The following is a 24,339-nucleotide window of genomic DNA, read 5'->3' as shown; positions in this document are numbered from 1 at the left end:
TGGGTTAGTCGCAGATACTTGAGGGATGGGCAAACTGGGGCAGCAGGTTGTGTAAGGCCAGGAGTGTGGGGGCGGTGAATTATCCGAGACAATAGCACTGCACCCTGTTCATTAGGATTTGACTTTCCTTTCATTACTTAATTGGCTTAGTGGGTCTAATGAGACTCTTGGAATGAAGACTTGTTTTGAGGATATTTTGGCTTTTATTTCTGCCCTAAGCTTTTGGTAAGCGCCAGCCACCAGTCAGGAACCCACTCATGGAAATTAACTCTTTTATTTTACAGGGAGCAGATCATTAAGCCAATGAGAGTTAAGCCAGACGGCACAATGGGCCCATTGGAGGAAGTAGCCAACGAGTACACCAGTGATCACGACTCCGATTCTGATGAGAATATCTAGCGGTGTACCTGATATCCCTTTTCCAAACTCTACCTTTACTTTATTACTTTCACAGGACGTGTTTGGCTGAAAAAAAATGCTTTCCAGCATGGAGCATGGGTAACGCGTTCAGTCACCTCTTTAATGCTGTATGTACGGAAACACAGCTCTAATCCGCAGAGAGGACGTTTTCTACCTATTTCTTTTTCACTGTGTTTATACCGTTGTTTGTAAAGCCAGACAGATCATATTCAATTTCCAATGTCGTCCAATTCCATCGCTGACAGCATGAACAGTGCACACTGCCCAGCAAGTACATTCCCAGGCTGGCACTGGAATTGGAATGGGAGGAATGTCATTCTGGATCAATTCCTGCCGGGAAGCAATATGAGCAGAACAGAATCAGTGCCTCGTAACAGAGGGGATGAAGTGATTGCTCCAGAATTAACACTGTACAGAATCATGCTTCACTTTGTATATTTAAATTATCCAGCATATTGAAATTATTTCCAAGAACATCTAAATCTTAAAGAATGTGCGTTTTCAGGGTATTTCAAAGCATGTCACAACCTATTGTTTATTTCTGAAATGTAGTCACTGCCATTACGTAGGTAAACGTAACAGCTGTTTTGTACACTGCGGGGTCCCACAACTAACAAGAAGGACCAGTTGATCTGTTTTTGCTGCTGCTGTTGTAGATAATGTTGGTCAGGACGCCAAGAATGCTCTGTTCCCCCAAAACATTGTGACGCTTTCTTAAAAAGAAATAAGACCAAAGGATTCAAAATTAGTGGCAGGAGGAAAGATCTGATTTAGTATCGATTATAAAAATGAGTGGGAAGAACACAGCAATGGAGCGTGATGCTGAGCAATGGGCTGGTGCCTCCCTGAGATCCAAATTGTACTAGTCTGGCTAAAGCTTTAATCTGATCTCTGTCTTGCCTTCAGTGAGGAAGGAACTTAAATTTAATTAAATATAGTGGAATATCACAGAAGCTGTTTGCAATGCAGCAGAAAGGGAGTTTGGGGAACCTGTAGTTCCCTGTTCCTTTCTACATAATGGCATGGCCAGAGCTGATTTGCCAGCACCCTCTTCTTTTGTAGTGTAAATCGTGATCATTTGAAATTTGGTATTCTTGTGTTTGTCCTGATGAGTGTGAGACAAAAAGCAGTATTCAAGTTATGTACTAGTTAAATAGAATTGATTAAATAGTGTGTTTCAGCATTTGCAAGTTTGAGAAATAGATATATTCTATCAAACGTGCATCCTGCAGAGTTTATTGCATGTGTGCAAACTTACATCAGGCAATGGTTTAAACAAAGCTCAAACTTTAACCTTTAACAGCCCGAATTGGAAATGAAAACCGTGATCCTACTGTTTGAGTTGGGTTATTTATAAATTCTGGAATTTAAAAACTTGCCCTGATTTTTAATGTTTTAACGGTGGGATAATCAGATTTCTTATCATCTTGTAACCGAAAGGAAAAAAAATGGCTTCTTACCTCCTGAGCACTAACCAGTCTAAAGATGTGCAGGTTAGGTTGATTGACCGTGCTAAATTGACCCTAGTGTCAGGGGATTAGCAGGGTAAATGTATGGGGTTACGCAGATAGGGCATGGGTGGGATTGTGGTCAGTGCAGACTCAATGGGCCAGATGGCCTCCTGCGCTGTAGGGATTCCATGAATTCGCTTTGGTATACCCTGGTGCTGACTCTATAGTAGCCACTACAGTAGGGAGTGGGATAACTTGTCTTGTGTTTGGACATAGCACAACATCGAGGGCCGAAGGGCTTATACTATGTTCTACAGTTTCTGATCTGTTTGAATATAATCAGCTTAGGCTGACACTCTTTCAGGAAGGCTTACTGCCAGATCAGCACCACAAGTTCAGCTTTAATCACTGGCTGATTTTTAATCGTCAGTAAATGAAGTTGATCTTTTCTTGTGGTGTAAACTACAACAAGTGTTGATAGAAAACTTGCATCTGTGAAACCTTCAATACTTTTATAGATTTTAGTGATTGGAAGAGAGGTTTGAGCACTTGCCTTCCTTCAGTATTTCACAAATTTGCACTCTGTATCGTAAGTTAGTCATTTTAACTGAAATATATCTCAGTCCAATGGAGGCTTTGGCTTCAGCTGAACAGTGGCCCAGGCTTGATAGATTGAATGGACATCACTTGTACTGTCACTCCCATGATTTATATCTACATTAAATCTCTAAGCAAAATGTGCTGTGTTGCTTTTTTTTTCCCCAGAGCTTTTTCTAATTTTTCAAGTATATATGTGTTAAAAGATGTACCATCAAGATTGTCCAATTTACAGAAGGTTGTCCTGGTATTAAAATCCAGATGTGGGTATGCCAGCGTTGGACTGGCATAAACACAGTAAAAAGTCTGACAACACCAGGTTTTAGTCCAACCTATTTATCTGATAATATACTCACAAGCTTTCGAGGGACACCCTCTTCGTCAGGTGAATGGAGAGTTCTGGCCAGAACTCTCCATTCACCTGACGAAGAGGGTGTCCCTCGAAAGCTTGTGAGTATATTATCAGATAAATAGGTTGGACTAAAACCTGGTGTTGTCAGACTTTTTACTGTATTAAAATCCAGGTCAGAAACTCCATGATGTTTTACAAAGTCAGTCTAGATCATAAGTTTTGCACTTTAAATTTTGGCTTGGGTGAGATATGATTCAAATGACCCACTAGGGAGCTTTTATCAAAGTTTATTTAAGAATAAGTTTAACACAGAAAATTGGCAATAACTTTTACCAATTACAAACAAGAGAAAAAAAACAACCATATTATATAAACCTTAACAGCTCAATGTACTGTTCCAACCAAAACAAACCATCTTACAAACACCCATCCCAGGTTTAGCACAGAAAATAAGAATGCTCATGTGATTTTTGCAGCTTTTGCAACACCTGCTATGAATGAGTCCTTTGGATGGAGAATTGAAACTCTGACTTCCCTGTCCTAGAGCTCCCAGAACAGCAAGATAGAAGAGAGAGTCACTACTGACCAGCAAACTACCAACAGCAAATGTTTCACTCCAGAGAGCCAAAGAATGCCTCCAACTGATCAGAATTTCCAATACCCGGGAGAGAGACAAAACACTTTTTGCAGTCTGGAGTCCAACAGCTTCTAACTAAAACTGAAAGTAACTCTGGATTTACTATGGAAAAAAAAACTGTCCAAAGCACCAGACCTACCAGTCATAAAGCTAAAAGGTTGTAAATGCAAGGAGAGTGCATTAGGCTCAGATTAAAAATAAATAAAAAGCCCATTATGACTGTTGATGGTGACAAAAGGACATCAGCTCAGACAGCTCAGCAACCAACACAAAAAGCCAGAACTTCTTAAAAAAAACTGCAGAGAAACCAGATTAAAATACATTTCTTAAAGGCACGGTAGCATCACAGTAGACCCAACTATCTTTAGCCGCTTCATCAATCACTTTCCTTCCATCGTAAGGTCATAGAATCCCTACAGTGCAGAAAGAGGCCATTTGGTCCATCGGGTGCACTGACCACAATCCCACCCAGGTCCTATCCCCTATATCTCTACATATTTACCCACTAATTCCTCTAACCCACACATCTCAGGACACCAAGGGGCAATTTTTTAGCATGACCAATCAACCTAAGCCTCACAACTTTGGACAGTGGGAGGAAACCGGAGCACCCAGAGGAAACTCACACAGAGACGGGGAGAATGCGTAGACTCCACACAGACAATGACCCAGGTGCCTGGAGTGGTGAAGCAGCAGTGCTAACCACTGTGCTACTGTACTACCTCAGAAGGGGGAATGTTCGCCAATGATGTTCAGCACCAAGTCCAAATGCAGTCCAACTCCAAATGCAACAAGATCTGGCAGGCCATGTGCATTTCCAATAAAATATATCTTAACACTCTCCCCTTGACATTCAGTGGCATTGCTATCACCATCTACCCCACTATCAACATCCTGATGGTTACCAGTGACCAGAACTGAACTGGACCAACCGTACATTTACTCTGACTACAATAGCAGGTCAGAGGCTGGAATCCTGCAGGAAGTCACTCATCTCCTGACTCCCCAAAGTCTGAGCACGTCAACAAGTCAGGAGTGTGATGGAATACTCTCCGCATGCCTGGATGGATGCAGCTCCAACAACACCCAAGAAGCTTGACACCATCCAGGACAAAGTGGCACACTTGATTGGTATCCCATCCACCACCTTCAACATTCATTTCCTCCACCACTTACGCACAGTGGCAGCTGTGTGTACCATCAACAAAACACCCTGCAACAATTTGTAAAGACTCGACTGAACTTCAAACCTGTGACCACCTAGTTGGATGAAGACAGCAGGGGCATGAGAACACCACCACCTGCAAGTCCCCTCTGTTACATATATTCACATATAGTTCCTGACTTGGAACTATATTTTGATTTGATTTATTATTGTCACATGTATTAGCATACAGTGAACAGTATTGTTTCTTGTGTGTTATATAGACAAAACATACCATTTATAGAGAAGGAGAGTGTAGAATATGAGCACTTTCACATCATTGTCGCTAGGTCAAAGGTTTAAATAAATCAATTTAAAGACATAAACTGCAATGGTTCAAGATGGCAGCTCACCACCACCTTCTCAAAGGTAACCAGGGGTAAATGCTGGTCTTACCAGGGATACTCATCCTCTGAATGATTTTCAATGAACTAAGGAAGAGGAGGAATTGTGGTGTTACAGTACTGGTCTGAGTAAATGCGTATGTATTGTGATAACTGAGTTTAAAGTTTACTTGTTAGTGTCACAAGTAGGCTTACATTAACACTGCAATGAAGTTACTGTGAAAATCCCCTAGTCACCACACACTGGCGCCTGTTTGGGTACACTGAGGGAGAATTTAGCAGGACCAATGCACCTAACCAGCACATTCTTTCAGACTGTAGGAGGAATCCCACGCAGACACAGGGAGAACATGCAGACTCCATACAGACAGTGACCCAAGCCGGGAATTGAATCCGGGTCCCTGACGTTGTGCCACAGCAGCGCTAACCATTGTGTCACCAAATGGTGTATTATCAGAGTTTTATATGAACAGATCTAAAGATAAGTCAGAGGGAGTAAATGTTCTGAATTTCATTTGGATGAAACAATTATTTCAAGTTCTTTCTGCTAAATTTTTTGATTGTGGATTAAAACAACAACAACAGGTCGCGTTCTAACTCGCTGCCCTCATACTTCTGTGTTTGAAGATCCTGTGCAGGACTAGAGGGCACAGCCTCAAGATAAGGGGGGGGGCAGTTTAGAACAGAGTTGAGGAGGAACTTCTTCACTCAAAAGGTGGTAAATTTCTGGAATTCTCTGCCTGTTGAAGTGGTGGAGGCTGCCTCGCTAAATATATTTAAGTCACGGGTGGATAGGTTTTTGGTAGGCAACGGGATTAAGGGTTATGGGGAGAGGGCGGGAAAGTGGAACTGATCCACTTCAGATCAGCCATGATCTTATTGAATGGCGGGGCAGGCTCGAAGGGCTAGATGGCCTACTCCTGCTCCTATTTCTTATGTTCTTATAAGATTAAATGGACCAATCTTCTGGTTCTTTTCCAATGATTTTCCTAATCAGCTCCTGGAGGCTGTTCTACTGTTGCAGTCGGATCATCCTGGATCAGTCTCTCCACTTCATCAACCCACCCCTCAAGATTTGTACCCACAGTTTTGACATTTTCAATTCACCCCCAACACTTTGGAGAAAGTTTACCAGATTTCCATCACCCCCATTGTGTGAAGAAATTCCCCCTATATTCACTCCTGAACAACCCAACTTCAATTTTGAGGCAATGGCCCAATTACTCTGGACTCACATTGAATGTAGTTTCAGTCTAACCTGTTAATCACCTTTGAATCATAGAATCCCTACAGTGCAGATGGAGGCTATTCAACCCATTGAGTCTGCACTGATGACAATCCCACCCAGGTCCTATCCCCATAACCTCACACATTTACCCTAGCTAGTCCCGATTTGATTATTGTCACACGAACATACAGTGAAAAGTATTGTTTCTTGCATGTTATACAGACAAAACATACCGTTCATAGAGAAGGAAACATAGAACATTACAGCGCAGAACAGGCCCTTCGGCCCACGATGTTGCGCCGACCAGTTAAAAAAACAATGACCCTCTAACCTAAACCAATCCCTTTTCATCCATAAACCTATCCACGGATCTCTTAAACGCCCCCAAACTAGGCGCATTTACAACTGCAGCAGGCAGGGCATTCCAATCCCTCACCACCCTCTGGGTAAAGAACTTAACCCTGACATCCGTCCTATAACTACCCCCCCTTAATTTAAAGCCATGCCCCCTCGTGCTAGCTTTCTCCATCCGAGGAAAAAGGCTATCACTATCCACCCTATCTAAACCTCTAATCATCTTATATGTTTCAATAAGATCCCCTCTTAGCCGCCTTCTTTCTAGCGAAAACAACCCCAAATCCCTCAGTCTCTCCTCATAGGACCTCCCCTCCATACCAGGCAACATCCTGGTAAACCTCCTCTGCACCCTCTCCAAAGCCTCCACATCCTTCCTATAATGTGGGGACCAGAACTGCACACAGTACTCCAAGTGCGGCCGCACCAGAGTTGTGTACAGTTGCAACATGACGCTGCAACTCCTAAATTCAATCCCCCTACCAATAAACGCCAAGACACCGTATGCCTTCTTAACAACCTTATCTACTTGATTCCCTACTTTCATAGAACATAGAACATTACAGCGCAGAACAGGCCCTTCGGCCCACGATGTTGCGCTGACCAGTTACAAAACAATGACCCACTAACCTAAACCAATCCCTTTTCGTCCATAAACCTATCCACGGATCTCTTAAACGCCCCCAAACTAGGCGCATTTACAACTGCAGCAGGCAGGGCATTTCAATCCCTCACCACCCTCTGGGTAAAGAACCTACCCCTGACATCGTCCTATAACTACCCCCCCTTAATTTAAAGCCATGCCCCCTCGTGCTAGATTTCTCCATCAGAGGAAAAAGGCTATCACTATCCACCCTATCTAAACCTCTAATCATCTTATATGTTTCAATAAGATCCCCTCTTAGCTGCCTTCTTTCCAGCGAAAACAACCCCAAATCCCTCAGCCTCTCCTCATAGGACCTCCCCTCCATACCAGGCAACATCCTGGTAAACCTCCTCTGCACCCTCTCCAAAGCCTCCACATCAGGTCCTCTCCTATTTCTAATCTCCGCCCATACTACCTCAACAGACAAGTCCTCATCAAACTTCCTCTCTGACACTGTGACACAGTCCTTGACTAATAATGCTACCCCTCCCCCGCTTCTACCTCCTTCTCTACTCCGACTAAAGCATTTGAACCCCGGAACCTGCAACAACCATTCCTGACCCTGCTCTATCCACGTCTCTGAAATGGCCACAACATCAAAGTCCCAGGTACTGATCCACGCTGCAAGTTCATCTACTCCTCGCATTAAAGTATACACATTTCAAACCCTGCTCTGCCCCACCCCTGCGATGCCGTGCATTGCAGTCCCCATCTATGCCCCCCTCACTTTCACCCCCTCTACTCAGGATCCCACAAGAGAGTGGGAAACAAGAGAGTGCAGAAAGTAGTGTTACTGTCATTGCCAGGGTGTAGCGAAATATCAACTTAATGCAAGGTAAGTCCATTCAGAAGTCTGACAGCAGCAGGGAAGAAGCTGTTCTCGAGTTGATTGGTACGTGACCTCAGACTTCTTTTTCCCGAAGAAAGAAGGTGGAAGAGAATGTCCGGGAAATGTGGGTCCTTAATTATACTGGCTGCTTTGCCGAGGCAGCGGGAAGTGTGGACAGAGATAATAGATGGGAAGCTGGTTTGCATGATGGATTGGGCTACATTCATGATCTTTTGTAGTTCCTTGCGGTCTTGGGCAGAGCAGGATCCATACTAAGCTGTGAAATGGTGCATCTATAAATGTTGGTGAGATTCATAGCTGATATGCCAAATTTCCTTAGTCTTCTTAAAAAGTAGAGGTGTTGGTGGGGCTTTCTTAACTATAGTGTCGGCTTGGGGGGAACCAGGACAGGTTGCTGGTGATCTGGAAGCCTAAAAACTCGAAAATTGATGCCTCTCAAAACAATAGATTACATACCAGATTTGTAAAAATAATTTTAAGTTAAAATAGATTCACAATGCGCGCAAAATTATAAAAAATACCTTTTCACAATTTGGTGCAGTTAATTTCAGAGCTAAATTGTGTTATCTGCCCAATATTTATCAGTTTACTATCAAACATACTGCAGAGTTTCAGAAATAAATTGTATATTAAAATTTCAAATGAACAGCTCATTAAAACATTTCATGTTGATAGTGGACAATGCCACTCTTACAGTGCTGAAAACATTGAGAAAATGTGAAGGTGAGAATCGCATTGAGAAAACTTGGTGTGATCGCTACACCGTACATCACATTGAAGTGTGGTTAGAGTGAATACCTCATCGACTACCTTGCCTGTTGAAAGTTGCTTTTGTCTACAGCCCAGGTGGTAATGTTTAAACTTCATTCAGTCTCCGATTCAGATGTTTCTGGTGTAGGAGAACTCTCTACAGAGCTGCTCTCAATGCTTGGTGATGTTAATGGATGAGCTTCTTGATACAGTACAGTTCTACCCCCCCTGGGCTTTTTTACCTGGTCCCGTGTAGAGTCTGGATGCCACTTGGGCAGAAATGGGTGGCCTGGTCCACAGCAGCTGTTTGTGTAGTTCAGGGTAGCCTGGAACCCTGGATCCTGGGTCAGCTCTGTTCTACACAGGAGCACCAGTTTCACCCTGTGATACATGTGAATAGATCAGGTGGGTTATTACATGACACAAAGGCACTTGCAGCCACATCTGGAAGTAGGTTCCTTAAAGGTTAATCTCACCACCAAGTTAATCAGATCTTTAATTGAGAAGTACAAATACTGCCAAACAGGTGTTACAAAAAGCTGTCCAGCCACTCACCAGGCTCCCTCACCACCCTCACCTCCAGCCACTCACCTCTGGCTAAACACCACACCACCTCCACCAAACCCCATTCACCTCTGGCCAACCGCCGCCCTCCTCACCTCCAGCCAATCATCGCCCTCCCTCACTTCCAGCCAATCGCCGCCCTTCCTCACCTCTGACCAATCACCGTGCACGCTCACCTCCGGCCAAATAGGATCAAATTGGGGTGAATGGAATCAAAGGTTATGGGGAGAAAGCAGGATGAGGCTATTGAGTAGGAAGGTACCTCACAAGAGGTTATTGCAGAAGGTCAGGGGACATGGAGTTGGGGGTAGGGTGTTAGCGTGGATAGAGGATTGGTTGTCAAATAGGAGGCAGAGAGTGGGGGTCAATGGGTGCTATTCGGATTGGCGGTTGGTGACTAGTGGGGTGCCCCAGGGGTCGGTGCTGGGGCCTCAGCTATTTACCATTTATATAGATGATCTGGAGGAGGGAACCGAGTGCAGGGTGTCGAAATTTGCTGATGACACCAAGATTGGGGGAAAGGCAAATTGTGCGGAGGGTGTGGAGAGTCTGCAGAAGGATCTAGATAGGCTGGGCGAATGGGCCAGGAAATGGCAAATGGAATTTAATGTTGGCAAGTGTGAGGTGGTCCACTTTGGTAGGAAGAATGGTAGGAAGGACTATTACTTACGTGGCGAAAAACTGCAGCAGGCGACGGTGCAGAGGGACCTCGGGGTCCTTGTGCATGAGTCGCAAAAACCCAGCTTGCAGGTGCAGCAGGTGGTCAGGAAGGCGAATGGGATGCTGGCCTTCATAGCGAGGGGGATTGAATATAAAAGTAGGGAGGTCTTGCTGCAGCTGTATAGGGCATTGGTGAGGCCGCAGCTGGAGTACTGTGTGCAGTTTTGGGCGCCGCACCTGCGCAAGGATATTTTGGCCCTGGAGGGAGTGCAGAGGAGGTTTACTAGGCTGATACCGGAGTTGAGGGGATTGAGCTATGAGGAGAGGCTGAATAAACTAGGCTTGTACTCGTTAGAGTTTAGAAGAATGAGGGGAGATCTCATTGAGACGTATAAGATGATGAATGGGATGGATAGGATAGAGGTGGAGAGACTCTTCCCGCTCAAAAAAGACAGTAGGACTAGGGGGCACAGCCTCAAGATAAAGGGGAGGCGGTTTAGAACGGAGTTGAGGAGGAACTTCTTCACTCAAAGGGTGGTGAATCTCTGGAATTCTCTGCCCGTTGAAGTGGTGGAGGCTGCCTCGCTAAATATTTTTAAGAAGCGGGTTGATGGGTTCTTGATAAGAGAGGGGATTAAGGGTTATGGGGAGAGGGCGGGAAAGTGGAACTGAGCCACAACAGATCAGCCATGATCTTATTGAATGGCGGGGCAGGCTCGAAGGGCTAGATGGCCTACTCCTGCTCCTATTTCTTATGTTCTTATGTTCTTATGACAATCAGCCATGATTGTGATGAATGGCAGAGCAGGCTCAAAGGGCCAAATTCCTCCTCTTGCTCCTATCTTCAATGTTTCGATGTGCCATCTCATTAACTCCGGTCTCTCTGACAAAGAGTTTGGTCACAATATCTGTTGCAACATCTACTGTAGCATTTAGGCCAATCATCGAGTCTTCTCAGACTCTCTGACAGCGCATCCTACTCGGGCCCAATTCCCATAACCCTGTGTATTTACCCCATTGACCCCCCCCCGCCCCGCCTAACCTACACAGTCTGGGACATTAAAGGGCAATTTAGCATGGCCAATGCACCTAACCCACACATTGTTGGACTGTGGGAGGAAACTGGAGTACCCGGAAGAAACCCATGCAGACACAGGGAGAACATGAAAACTCCACACAGACAGTGACCCCCGGGAATCGAAACTGGCACTCTGACATCGAGAGGTAGCAGTGCTAACCATTGGGCCAGATAATGTCAGGAGTGTAATAGATTTGCCAAGGTATCCAGAAATACAGGAGATATTGCAGATTTGAACTGAGACCTTTCCACAAGCACCCACCTTGATCAGTTCATCCAGGTCAGCGATCCATCCCACAAGTTTCACCAACAGTCGCACGCTGTCGATCAAGTCGCCTAATTTTCGCACATCTGTTCGCTTCAGAGGAAATTGTTTAAAGGGGCCAACGGCATTCCAGTTCAGGAGCAGGCGAGGTACGTGAGGCTGCACAGAATTCACAATGCTCGCAAAGGGTTCAACCTACATTCAGGAAGGGAAGGTGCGTAAGATTACATCGAGCATGCAATACAGAATCAGGCCATTCTGGCCAGCCAGTCAACGCTATTGTTTGTCCTCCATTCAAGCCTCCAATCTTTTTTCATCTATATCAGTCTGACCCTCGATTCTCTCCCCAGTTGTATACTAACCCTTCTCTTAAATACATCTATGTGAGTTGCTTCAGCCACTCCCTGTGGTCACCAGTTCCCACGCTATGGATGAAAAAGTTTCTTCTGAATTCCCGACTGGATTTCTTGGTGACTATCCTATATTGACGTTCCCCAGTCATGCTCTTCCCCATGAGTGGAAACATTCTCTCTGTATCTATTCTATCCAAACCCTTTCAGAATTTTAAATACCTCCCTTGGGTCAAGAGAAAAAGGATACAGGTTCTGCAATCTCTTCTGAGAGAAAAAAAAAATCAAACCTCCACTTCCTGTTATCATCCTTGTAAAAGATTTTTGTTTCGCTCCTTCTCCTTCTGGTTTTCCAGAATTGTCCATGTGGTTTAACTAAGATTCAGTTCAACTTTCAAACAGTTTCCTTACATTTCCATGCTTCTTTTAACCCAAGTTGCCGTTGTTCATGTATTTTGCATTCCCAGATTACCAAAAACTCAGAACAAATCCAGCAGGGCTGGACACAAGAACACGCAAGCTGGGGTCAGGTCAGATGTTAACATTTTAAACCATCTAATCGCTGCACCCCACCCTCCACACACACCCCCCCAACACACACACACACCACCCCACCCCCCACATACACCCCCCCCCCCACACACACACCACACCACACCACCCAATCCCCCACATACACCCCCCCAACACACACACACACCACCCAATCCCCCACATACACCCCCCCCACACACACACACCACACCACCCAATCCCCCACATACACCCCCCCCACACACACACACCACACCACCCCACCCCCCACACACACCACACCACCCAATTCCCCCCACATACACACCCCCCACACACCACACCACCCAATCCCCCACATACACCCCCCCACACACACACCACATCCCCCCCCAACACACAAACACACACACCCACTCCCCTCCCACATCCCCCCAACGCCATCCCTTTATACCTAAATCCAACCCATCTCATTAGTAGCCCATCTCTAATTGCCCTTGAACTGAGTGATTTGTCAGGCCAATTCAGAGGGGCAAAGAACTAAGAACAAAGGACAGTACAGCACAGGAACAGGCCCTCCAAGCCTGCACCGATCACGTTATCCTAGCCAGACTAACCGCCTGTATCCCTCTATTCCTCACCTGTTCATGTGTCTATCCAGGTATGTTTTAAATGTCGCTAATGCATCTGCCTCAACCACCGCACGTGGCAGTGTATTCCGAGCCCCCACCACCCACTGAAAAAACTCCCCCGCACATCTCCACTGAACCTTCCCCCCCTTATCTTAAACTTGTGCCCCCCCCCTTGTAATTGTCATTTCTGCCCTGGGGGAAAAGCTTCCAACTCTTCACCCTATCCACACCCCTCATAATTTTATAAACTTCTATCAGGTCGCCCCTCAGCCTCCGTCTTTCCAGGGAGAACAATCCCAGTTTATTCAATCTCTCCTCATAGCTAATACCCCCCATACCCAGGCAACATCCTGGTAAACCTTTTCCGTACTCTCTCCAAAGCCTCCATGTCCTTGTGGTAGTGTGGCGACCAGAATTGGACACAGTATTCCAAATGCAGCTCTGTGTCACACGTAGGCCAGACCGGGTAAGGACACCGGATTTCCTTCTCTAAAGGACATTAGTGAATCACGTTGGTTTAGTTTCATGGTCACCATCACTGAGACTATCTTGTATTGCAGATTTAATTCAACTTAAATTCCACCAGCTACCATGGTGGGATTTGAACCTACTTGTTCAACTTGAACATAATGTTCTATGTTCTACTCCCCAGAGCATTAAAACTAGGCCTCTGGATTACTAGTCCAGTGACATTACCAATATGCCACCATCTCCTTCAAGGCATGGTAATGAGACTGGCAGCCTCAGAGTTCACCTAATTTTAACCCACACGAGGAAATCCAGATCTACATCTACTCTCTACCTACGTAATCTGCTAATCCGCAGACGGAGCCGAGATAGGGCACAAGACGGCCACATAGCTTTAAATTGAGGGGTGATAGATATAGGACGGACGTCAGAGGCAGGTTCTTTACTCAGAGAGCGTGAAATGCCCTGCCTGCAACAGTAGTGGATTCATCAACGTTAAGGGCATTTAAATGGTCATTGGATAAACATATGGATGATATTGGGATAGTGTAGGTTAGATGGGCTTTAGATTGGTTTCCCAGGTTGGTGCAACATCGAGGGCCGAAGGGCCTGTACTGCGCTGTAATGATCTATGAATGGCCTTTTTCCATTCTGATTTCCCAGGGTTTGCAGGAGGACACACACACAAACACACACACACACACACTCTCTCTCTCTCTCTCTCTCTCCCGATTATGCACAGAATTGGCCATAGAGTCATAGAGGTTTACATCATGAAAATAGGCCCTTCAGCCCAACTTGTCCATGTCACCATTTTTTTTAAATCCCTAAGCTATTCCCAGTTGCCCGCGTTTGGCCCGTATCCCGCTATACCCCATCCTACCCATGTAACTGTTTAAATGCTTTTTAAAAGACAAAATTGTACCCACCCCTACTACTACCAGCTGAACAGTACAATAGAACCAGGAATCTCTACCTCCAATGACGTTCCCATTACAATCAGCAAGTCGCTCTGTTTAAATTCCTTTCCGTACGAGTAGAAATCTTTCGGGAGACTTTCCCCGAAAAATACGACGTCTGGTTTCACAATTCCCAAACAAGTTTCGCATCTTGGAATTTCGTCCTGTAGAATTGCCGCCTGGAAGAGTAACAGGTTGTAGCAGCAACAGCAACATGGCCATGTGAACTTTCGCACAATAACTGAGATACAGCCATTTTTAAAGTTTATTTATTAGTCACAAGTAGGTTTACATTAACACTGCAATGAAGTTACTGTGAAAATCCCCTAATCGCCACATTCTGGCACCTGTTCGGGTACACTGAGGGAGAATTTAACACGGCCAATGCACCTAACCGGCACGTCTTTCAGACTGTGGGAGGAAACTGAAGCACCCAGAGGAAGCCCACACAGGCACGGGGAGAACATGCAAACTCTACACAGACAGTGACCCAAGCCGGGATTTGAACCCAGGTCCCTGGCAGTGCGAGGCAGCAGTGCTAACCGCTGTGCTACCGTGCACTCAATCTGATGACATTCTTCATTTTTATCACGAGATATTTCAGAGCATGGATACATGATTCCTGAAGCTCTTTTGTCATTCGTGAGTTCGTCCCTTCAATGAAACTTGGAGTGACAGCCGATTTTAGCACATAGCAACCAGTGGTTACGGGACTGAGGCCAGTGAATCAAGAACTCTCAGACAGCGAGAGTTCAAAGGCCACCAGGTCAAAGTGTGAAAGTGAAGTTAATAAAGTGTGTCCAGTTTCCTGATGCCATTCAGAGAAGGAACCAATGCAGACGCTATGGACCAAAGGGCATATTTCTGTGCTGTAAAACTCAAATGACTCTATTAGGGCAGCCCAGTGGCACAGTGGTTAGCACTGCTGCCTCACAGCGCCAGGGACCCGGGTTCGATTCCAGCCTCGGGTGACTGTGTAGAGTTTGCACATTCTCCCTGTGTCTGCCCGGGTTTCCTCCGGGTGCTTCAGTTTCCTCCCACAATCCAAAGATGTGCTGGTTAGGTGGATCAGCCGTGCTAAATTACCCCTTAGTGTCCAAAGATGTGTAGATCAGGAAGATTAGTCGTGGTAAATGTGGGAGTTTATGCATTTAGGGCAGGAGTGGGGTCACGGGGTGTCCCTGGGTAAGATGTTCTTTTGGAGAGTTGGTGCAGAATCAATGGGCTGAATGGCCTCCTTCTGCACTGTCGGGATTGTATGGACTCTATGACTTTGACACTTTACCTGATGTGATGATAGACAATGAATGGGATCTTAAGGCCTCCCTTGGTTGAGACTGGAAATTCCCACCTGGGATCAACGGAAATTTTCATTGTCGGACACTCACCCGCTCCGATTCTGTGGCGAGCAAAGTGGTAGTGTTCCGGCCAATGTGTTTTATTACATTTGATTTATGGGATGTGTGTCTAGGCTGGCTTTTGTTGCCCATCCCTAGTTGCCCTTGAGAAGGTGGTGGTGAGCTGCCTTCTTGAACTGTTGCAGTCTGTGTGGCGTAGGTACACCCACAGTGCTGTTAGGGAGGGAGTTCCAAGGTTCTGACCCAGCAACAATGAAGGAATGGAGATATATTTCCAAGTCATGATGGTGAGTGGCTTGGAGGTGAACTCCGGGTGGTGACGTTCCCACGTGTCTGCTGCCCTTGTCCTCAATGGTAGCGGTCATGGGTTTGGAAGGTGCTGCCTACGGAGCCTTGGTGGTTTGCTGTAGTGCATCTTGTCGATGGTACACACGGCTGCTACTGTTTGTTGATGGTGGAGGATTGAATGTTTGATGAAAAGGTAGCACTCAAATGGGCTTTGTCCTGGATGGTGTCGAGTTTCTCAACTGTTGTTGGAGCTGCACCCATCCAGGCAAGCGGAGAGTGTTCCATCACACTCCGGATGTGTGCCCTGTAGATGGTGGAAAGAATCTGGGGAGTCAGGAGGTGAGATACTCGCCACAGGATTCCTATCCTTTGAGGAAGAGGGAAATCGAGGGAGGGGGAGAAACAAGAGTGGGGAAAACAAGAGAGAAAAGGAACAATGAGAGAATGGGGGAGACAGAAGAGGAAAAGAGAAAACGAGAGAGAGGGAAATAGAGAAATATTCTGTCAGCGTGACTCGGGATGTGTCAGTCTGGATTTGAACCAATAAATTTCTGGCTCAGAGCAAAGAGAGAAATACACTGAGCTACAACTAGCAGCTTACAGAGCACAGCCGTGTGGATTCCAGAGCTCAGAGTGACTCTCCACCAGCACTCTGTCCATTTACCTTCGCTTTTTCTGATGGATATGACGAGTTACACAAGGAACATGAAGCAGTAGAAAAAGTCCCGTGAGCCTCAACCAGTTTCTCCGAAGGAATCCCAGCCGCTGCATAAAAACACGGACACATTAACCGTGGGCACCCCAACCCCGGACATCCCAACCCCCAGCACCCCAAACCCCAGCAATTCCGAATTCTGAAATTGAAACATTACTCTAAGTTGGTGTAATTTACATCAATGTTTTCTCCCATCATCATGTCATCATCAGGGAACCTGTTCTCACTATCAGGTGTACTCTGGGGTCAATGCACAGGAAGGGCTGGAGCTCTGGCCCTTTCAATGAACCAATGTCCTAGAAAGTTCTAGAAAGACAAGGGCAGATACCTGGGAACACCACCATCTACATGTTCTCTTCATGGCCACTCACTATCCCGACTTGGGAATGTATCAGCCGTTCCTTTACTGTCGCTGGCTCAAAATCCTGGAATTCCCTCCCTAATAGCACTGCAGTGGTTTAAGAAGACAACTCACCACCACCTTCTCAAGGCCAATTAGGGATGGACAATAAATGCCGGACTAGCCAGTGACTCCCACATCTAGTGAACAAACAAAACAAAATGATACACCTGTCTGTGGAGAATTAAAAGACTCCCTACCTCTCTCCAATCCGTCGATGTTTTGTGTATATAACCGCAGTAAGAGACCCTTGACATGCAGGAGTCGCAGGAAGTAATGGATATCATTGGGCTTGTAGTTTCCAGGATAGAGACTCTTTGCAAGACAGAAGAATGGCTTTGGATTCCAGATGAAATAGTCAATGTCGAAGATGGCCTCAGGATATGGGATGTCATACTGCTTCATATTATCATACAGCCCAGTGCCTGGCGTTCTGTTTGAGGGGGAAGAGTTGGGGGGGAGTGGTGGGGGAGTTAAGGATGTAGTAAAAGACTGTGGTCACTTTCAGTAGAAATGTGCCCCCTTCTAATGAGTCACATAACACAGAGCCACGTAATAAAACACCTCAATCAGTGTCCCAGGAAGCAGGTGTACGCATGAAGATAATGTCCATTGCTCTTTCAACCCTACTCCTGGGTTCCAAGTCCTGGGTAACCAGTTGAGGATATCTCCAGACTTGAGCTCATGGACCAAACCTTCTTAGGAACACCATTCTTCCAATTCGCTAGAGTGGTAGAAAAGCCCCAGTGATTACCCGCTCGGTTTGCCATTGTAGCTGTTTTGGAAATTAAAGCCCCATCTCACTGGCCAGGCCACATGGGCCAAAATTTCAAAATCCCAAAACAAATATTAGGGACGAGATCAGAAACTCCAAGGTATATTACAAAATTAGACTAACCCCAAATCAAAATAGTTGAGTGTGAGGGTAAGGTGTTTCACTTCAGGTGTGATTCTATTGATACACTAGGAAGCTTTTGCTAAAACAAACTTAATTTAACAATACAGATAACAACATGAACTACTTTAATTTTTACCAATTGAAATACTTAAATATGACAAGGTATAATTCTTAACTGCTATCCTATCTCCATTAGTTCCAATGTAAGCAACATTCCTCAAATAGACTCTTTGGACAAACTTTTGGTCACCTTCACCGACATCTCATGTAGGTTGGTGTCAAATTTCATTGGAAATTCCTGGGACTTGGATGGTTTATGCTGAAGGTGCAATATAGACACAGGGGCAGGATTTTCCCCATTACCCTTGCCGTATCTTCCAGTGGTGGAGGTGGCCCGCCATTGGCCAGCAGTGCGACCTTCCAGTCCCGGCAATATCTATGAGGTTTTGTCCCATGCCTTCCACTGGCAGGGTGGGGAGGGAGGGGAGGCTGGAGGGGGAGATGGAAGGGGGGGTGGTGGTTTGCCATCAGTGGGTTGGAAGATCCACTGATGAGAAGGGCCAGAAAACTTCTGCCAAGTTGTTGTTGGAGAAGATGGCCATTCAGCTCCAACCTGCTAGCTCTTTGAAAGAGCTCCCTGGTTAGCTGCCCTTGCCCCAGAAACCTGCAATGATTCCCTCTTCAAGTGCTTATCCAATTTTGAAAGATACTATTGAAAGATACTGCTTCCATTGTACCTGGCTTTTGATTTAAACCCACACTAAGATAAAGGTTTGAGCTCCTTCCACTGATGGAGAGAGTCAGCCTCTCGGATTGGACTCACCTGAAATCAGGGATCCCACTGGGTGTGCTGATTCCCGCTCCGGTCATCACCACAATCTTCCTGTAATCACCGTTCCTGATGTGCGCAGCGATATCGCGGAGGGTCAACATCTTCTGGCCAATCTTGACCGATGGATCTGGGAGACTTTTCAAACGAGAGTTGGTGGTTTTCTTCTTTCTTTCCCTTTATTACAAATCGACAAAGTTCAAAACCACATTTACAAATAAAGCTAGCAGCCAGGCACTGTCCTCGTTACCCACAGATCTGAGAGATTCTCCGTTCTGTCTGAACATCACCCCCTCGCTGGTCTTTACCATCTGTTTATACAATAGTTTGTTGAGTCTCCCATTTCTCTACCCTCTGGGTCCACTGGCCAGCCTCACTCGCAGTCACATTCTTCTGTTCCTGACTGCTGATCAAATCAGAAAACCCTGACCCTTGGTACAGAATCTCCAGGTAACTCTCTGCCTCCCCTAATACCCAGTGTCTGCAGCTCAGCCTCCAGCTCAGTAACTCTGAGTTAAAACTGCCAAATGCCTGCTGCAGACACCTTTGCCCTGGATAAAACTAACTGATGTGGAGATGCCAGCATTGGACTGGAGTAAACACCGGAAGAAACCTCAACACCAGGTTAAAGCCCAACAGGTTTACTTGTAGCAAACGGCACTAGCTTTCGGAACTGGCTGTTCCTTTGTCAGGTGGGAGTTCCAAAAGCTAGTGGAGTTTGCTACAAATAAACCTGTTGGACTTTAACCTGATGTTGTGAGACTTCTTACTGTTAAAACCAACTGAGACATTGCTAACTTACTGGAACACCCTCTTGGGACATTTTTCTATATTAAATCTGCTATGCAAATGCAAGTTGTTGGCGTTTGTTGTTGAGGACTTGCTTACCTGGTTACAGAAAGTGGTTTCTCATTGACCGCTAATCGACTGATGTTTTTCACCAATTCTGCTGTCTTCACTTCCACCTCAGCCGGAGGCCTGGTCTGTCTGGTCCCAGCGCCAGTGACTGGTTTCCTGGTACACAGCTTCCCAGGATCTGCCTCTTTCCCAGTTTTCGAGCCCTTTCCCATGACTGTTGCAGAGCTGCATGATGAAGCCATGGGGAGAGCTAGATGGATGTGGATAAAACAAGGATAATTAGATCCTGAAAATACAAAACACTTTCTATTAACAGAGAAAGCCAAGGAATTGCAAAGTTATACCCCAACATCAAGATTCAACTCAAACTGTTCAGAACAAATCACAAAATAAAATCCCAATCACCAAAAATAAATCCCTTCAAAATGAGACAAGTTCCAGGTATTAAAAACTCTGTCCTTGTCACAATTTCTATTTATGTCCATTAATATTCAACGAGGCGATGGTCTAGCGAGATTATTAATCAGAAACTCAGCTAATGTTCTGGGGACCCGGGTTCGAATCCCGCCACAGCAGGTGGTGGAATTTGAATTCAGTAAAAAATAAATCTGGAATTAAGAATCTGCTGATGACCATGAAACTATTGTCGACTGTCGGAAAAACCCATCTGGTTCACTCACGTCCTTTAGGGAAGGAAATCTGCCATCCTTACCCGGTCTGGCCTACATCAGAGCCACAGCAACTGCCCTCAAGGGCAACTAGGGATGGGCAATAAATGCTGGTCCAGTCAGTGACACCCATGTCCCATGAATGAATAAAAAATATTAAGAGATTTCACCATGAAAGACCCCCATGTTATTGACCACCCCCTGCATGAACTTAGTCCCCACCTGCAGGACTCCCCCACCGCGCCCCCCCCCCCACTCCAACCTCACCCACCCGCAACCCCCGGGGTTCCACCCCTTGAACACTCCAGATCAGGGTTGTCAATAGATAATCCCATCCAACGGGAATTGCACAAAATATAAATTAGCAGAGGGAAGGACCGAGGGGGGAGTCAGCGAGTGCCCGATGGGCACATCACCACTGGCTGGCTTCCTGACTAAGAAACTTGGTGCAGAAAAACTCCTGGGCAACAGGATGCGGCTTAACATGACTGAGGGAGGGGCTTGGACAGACTTAACGAAAGCTTTGCGTTGTGTGAAAGGTCGAGGCTGACACGCTTTGACATTTGCGACGACTGAGCTCGTCTAATAAGAGTGGCATTAACACGTGGGGTGGCGGGAGCGTGAGTTTGAGCAGGTGTGACAGCACTAACTAAATCAACTCCCAGGGTGAACTTTCCAAACTCGGAAGTGTCAGGCTGAACGCGTCAAAGACAATGGGAACGGGAGCGAAATGACCTCGGATCCACCGGGAGGGAACCGTGAGCAGTTTTAGTCCAAATATAGATATTCCAGCATCGGAGGCAGTCCGGAGAAGGTTAAACCCAGGAGAGGCTGAGTAGGTTGGGTCTGTACTCATTGGAGGTTAGAAAAAACGAGAGGTGGCCTTATTGAGACATTTCGGATTCTCGGGGTCTTGACAAGGTCGATGCTGAGAGGCCGTTTCCCCGTGGGGGAGAGGCTGGGACCAGAGGGTGGAATCTCAGCCTGAGGGGGTCACCCACTGAGGACAGAGATGAGGAGGAATTTCTTCACTCAGAGGGGAGTGAATCTGTGGAATTCTTTACCGCAGAGGGGCTGTTGAGGCTGGGTCGTTGAGTATGTTCAAAGCTGAGATAGACAGAGTTTTAATCAGTAAGGGAATGGAGGGTGATGGGGACAAGGTGGGAAAGCGGAGTTGTGGATTATAAGAACATAAGAACATAAGAAATAGGAGCAGGAGTAGGCCATCTAGCCCTTCGAGCCTGCCCCGCCATTCAATAAGATCATGGCTGATCTGTTGTGGCTCAGCTCCACTTTCCCGCCCTCTCCCCATAACCCTTAATCCCCTCTCCTATCAAAAACCCATCAACCCGCTTCTTAAAAATATTTAGCGAGGCAGCCTCCACCACTTCAACGGGCAGAGAATTCCAGAGACTCACCACCCTTTGAGTGAAGAAGTTCCTTCTCAACTCCGTTCTAAACCGCCTCCCCTTTATCTTGAGGCTGTGCCCCCTAGTCCTACTGTCTTTTTTGAGCGGGAAGAGTCTCTCCACCTCTATCCTATCCATCCCATTCATCATCTTATACGTCTCAATGAGATCTCCCCTCATTCTTCTAAACGAGTACAAGCCTAGTTTATTCAGCCTCTACTCATAGCTCAATCCCCTCAACTCTGGTATCAGCCTAGTAAACCTCCTCTGCACTCCCTCCAGGGCCAAAATATCCTTGCGCAGGTGCGGCGACCAAAACTGCACACAGTACTCCAGCTGCGGCCTCACCAATGCCCTATACAGCTGCAGCAAGACCTCCCTACTTTTATATTCAATCCCCCTCGCTATGAAGGCCAGCATCCCATTCGCCTTCCTGACCACCTGCAAGCTGGGTTTTTGCGACTCATGCACAAGGACCCCGAGGTCCCTCTGCACCGTCGCCTGCTGCAGTTTTTCGCCACGTAAGTAATAGTCCTTCCTACCAAAGTGGACCACCTCACACTTGCCAACATTAAATTCCATTTGCCATTTCCTGGCCCATTCGCCCAGCCTATCTAGATCCTTCTGCAGACTCTCCACACCCTCCGCACAATTTGCCTTTCCCCCAATCTTGGTGTCATCAGCAAATTTCGACACCCTACACTCGGTTCCCTCTTCCAGATCATTATCACATCAGATCAGTCATGATCTCATCGAATGGCAGAGCAGACTTGATGGGCCGAATGGCCTGCTTTGCTTCTACACCTTATGATCTTGCGGCCAAAAACCAGGGGCAGGATTTTAGGGTTTCTGGTGAAGGGGGTAGAACAGGAAGTTTGTGGTTTATTCAATCCAGTCCCTCACCTTAACACGGCAAATCGAGCAGCATGAAGGTGGCCAATCAGATTGGGGGAGGATGTTGGGGGGAGGATGTTGGGGGGAGGGGGAGGGGGAGGGGGAGGGGGAGATGCCCAGTTGGACATCCAGGGCAGGGTGGAGAGGGCAGAGGGGTTGTACCAGGAATCAGACGTCAGTCCTGGTCACCTGATATTTCACAGTCTTAAACCCAAACAGAAACTAAAACAGTGAAATTCACCGGCAGCCGAATTCTAACACTTTCCGCAGCAGCCCCTGTAAAGTTTATTTATTAATCACAAGTAGGCTCACATTCACACAGCAATGGAGTTACTGTAAAAATCCTCTAGTCACACCCTGGCATCTGTTCGGGTACACGGAGGGAGGACTGAACATGGCCAACCTACACATCTTTGGACTGGGGGAAGAAACTGGAGCACCGGAGGAAACCCACGCAGACATGGGGAGAATGTGCAAACTCCACACAGACAGTGACCCAAGCCGGGAATCGAACCCAGCTCCCTGGTGCTGTGAGGCAGCAGTGCTAACCACTGTGCTACCTCTCTGGTGGCCCCACTTGCCAGCTTTGTCCTCCACTCCTGTTCCACCTCCTCAAACCCAACATGAATCATTCCCAGCGCTACTCCCTGTGTGCATGCTGGAAAATCGGCAATGTGGAGTCACACTCAGCTGTCTCTTTAGCGAGCTTGGCCATCATGGGGTGACCTTCTGATCTTGCCACCCAATCGCCCATCCTAATAGCAGAGACTGACGGAAAGAAATTGGACTGCCCAAACTGACTTTATTTCTGGCTCTCAAACCAGGTGGTTGTCTCCCTGTCCCCCCCCCCGACTCTCGCCAAATTTTAAATAAGCGGAGGTTTGGCTTGGGTTGGGGGAGTGGAGGTGTGATGGGGAGTGGTGGGGGTGGAGGGGGGTGTGGAGTGACGGGGAGCAGGGGGAGTCCATTTGGTACAAGACTCTAAGGTGAAGCCGCAGTTCATTGAATCCCTACAATGCAAAAGGAGGCCATTCAGCCCATTGAGTCTGCACCGACCACAATCCCACCCAGACCCTATTCTGTAACCCCACGTGTTTAACCTGCTAATACCCTGAGACTAGAGTCAATTTAGCACAGCCAATCAACCTAAACGGCACGTCTTCCAGACTGTAGGAGGAAACCAGAACACCAGTGCATCGGACCCAGGCCTTATCCCTGTAACCCCATGTATTTACCCCGCTAACGCCCCTAACCTACACATTTTGGGTACACTGAGGGAGAATTTAGCACGGCCAATGCACCTAACCAGCACGTCTTTCGGATTGTGGGAGGAAACCGGAGCACCCGGAGGAAACCCACGCAGACACGGGGAGAATGTGCAAAATCCCCACGGACAGTGACCCAAGGCTGGGAATCAAACCCGGGTCCTTGGTGCTGTGAGGCAGCAGTGCTAACCCACTGTGCCACTGATGTTGAAATCTCTTGTGCTAATGTTTTATACAAATTAATTTAGCGATAGAGTCATTAATAAAAAACACTTTCTATCAGTAATCCACCGAACTTTAGCTTTAGCGAGTTAAACGGTTGGAGCAGTGTTCAAGTTAGTTCAGCAAAACGGTTTAAAAAGTTCTGAAGGCAAAATCTATCGAGGTTCATTGTTTCTGTGAGACACTGCCTCATGTTTGTAGTAACACTGCTTT

The 24,339-nt window shown here is 46.5% G+C and overlaps 2 protein-coding genes across 2 annotated transcripts in view; one reads left to right on the top strand and one right to left on the bottom strand.

Annotated features, from left to right (window-relative positions):
• Positions 1-2,599, top strand: part of ric8b (RIC8 guanine nucleotide exchange factor B) — a 56,922-nt gene extending 54,323 nt beyond the window's left edge. Inside the window, exon 10 of the mRNA XM_080191365.1 lies at positions 285-2,599. Within this exon, the coding sequence (XP_080047491.1) occupies positions 285-399 (115 nt within the window). The 3' untranslated portion in view covers positions 400-2,599. The remainder of the gene's footprint in view (positions 1-284) is intronic.
• LOC145344382 (NAD-dependent protein deacetylase sirtuin-3) lies at positions 734-19,910 on the bottom strand. The gene is given in 8 exon segments (XM_080191510.1): positions 734-750; positions 9,076-9,214; positions 11,398-11,595; positions 14,340-14,501; positions 16,633-16,733; positions 17,284-17,516; positions 18,805-18,987; positions 19,699-19,910. Coding segments are annotated over 8 exon segments (1,245 nt in total).
• Between the last annotated feature and the right edge of the window lie 4,429 nt (positions 19,911-24,339).

Source organism: Carcharhinus amblyrhynchos, chromosome 6 (assembly GCF_965287045.1).
Source record: "Carcharhinus amblyrhynchos chromosome 6, sCarAmb.v2.hapA, whole genome shotgun sequence".
NCBI classification, from domain to species: Eukaryota; Metazoa; Chordata; class Chondrichthyes; order Carcharhiniformes; family Carcharhinidae; genus Carcharhinus; species Carcharhinus amblyrhynchos.
Note: the sequence above shows the minus strand (reverse complement) of the source record. Positions and strands in the feature narration are given on the sequence as shown.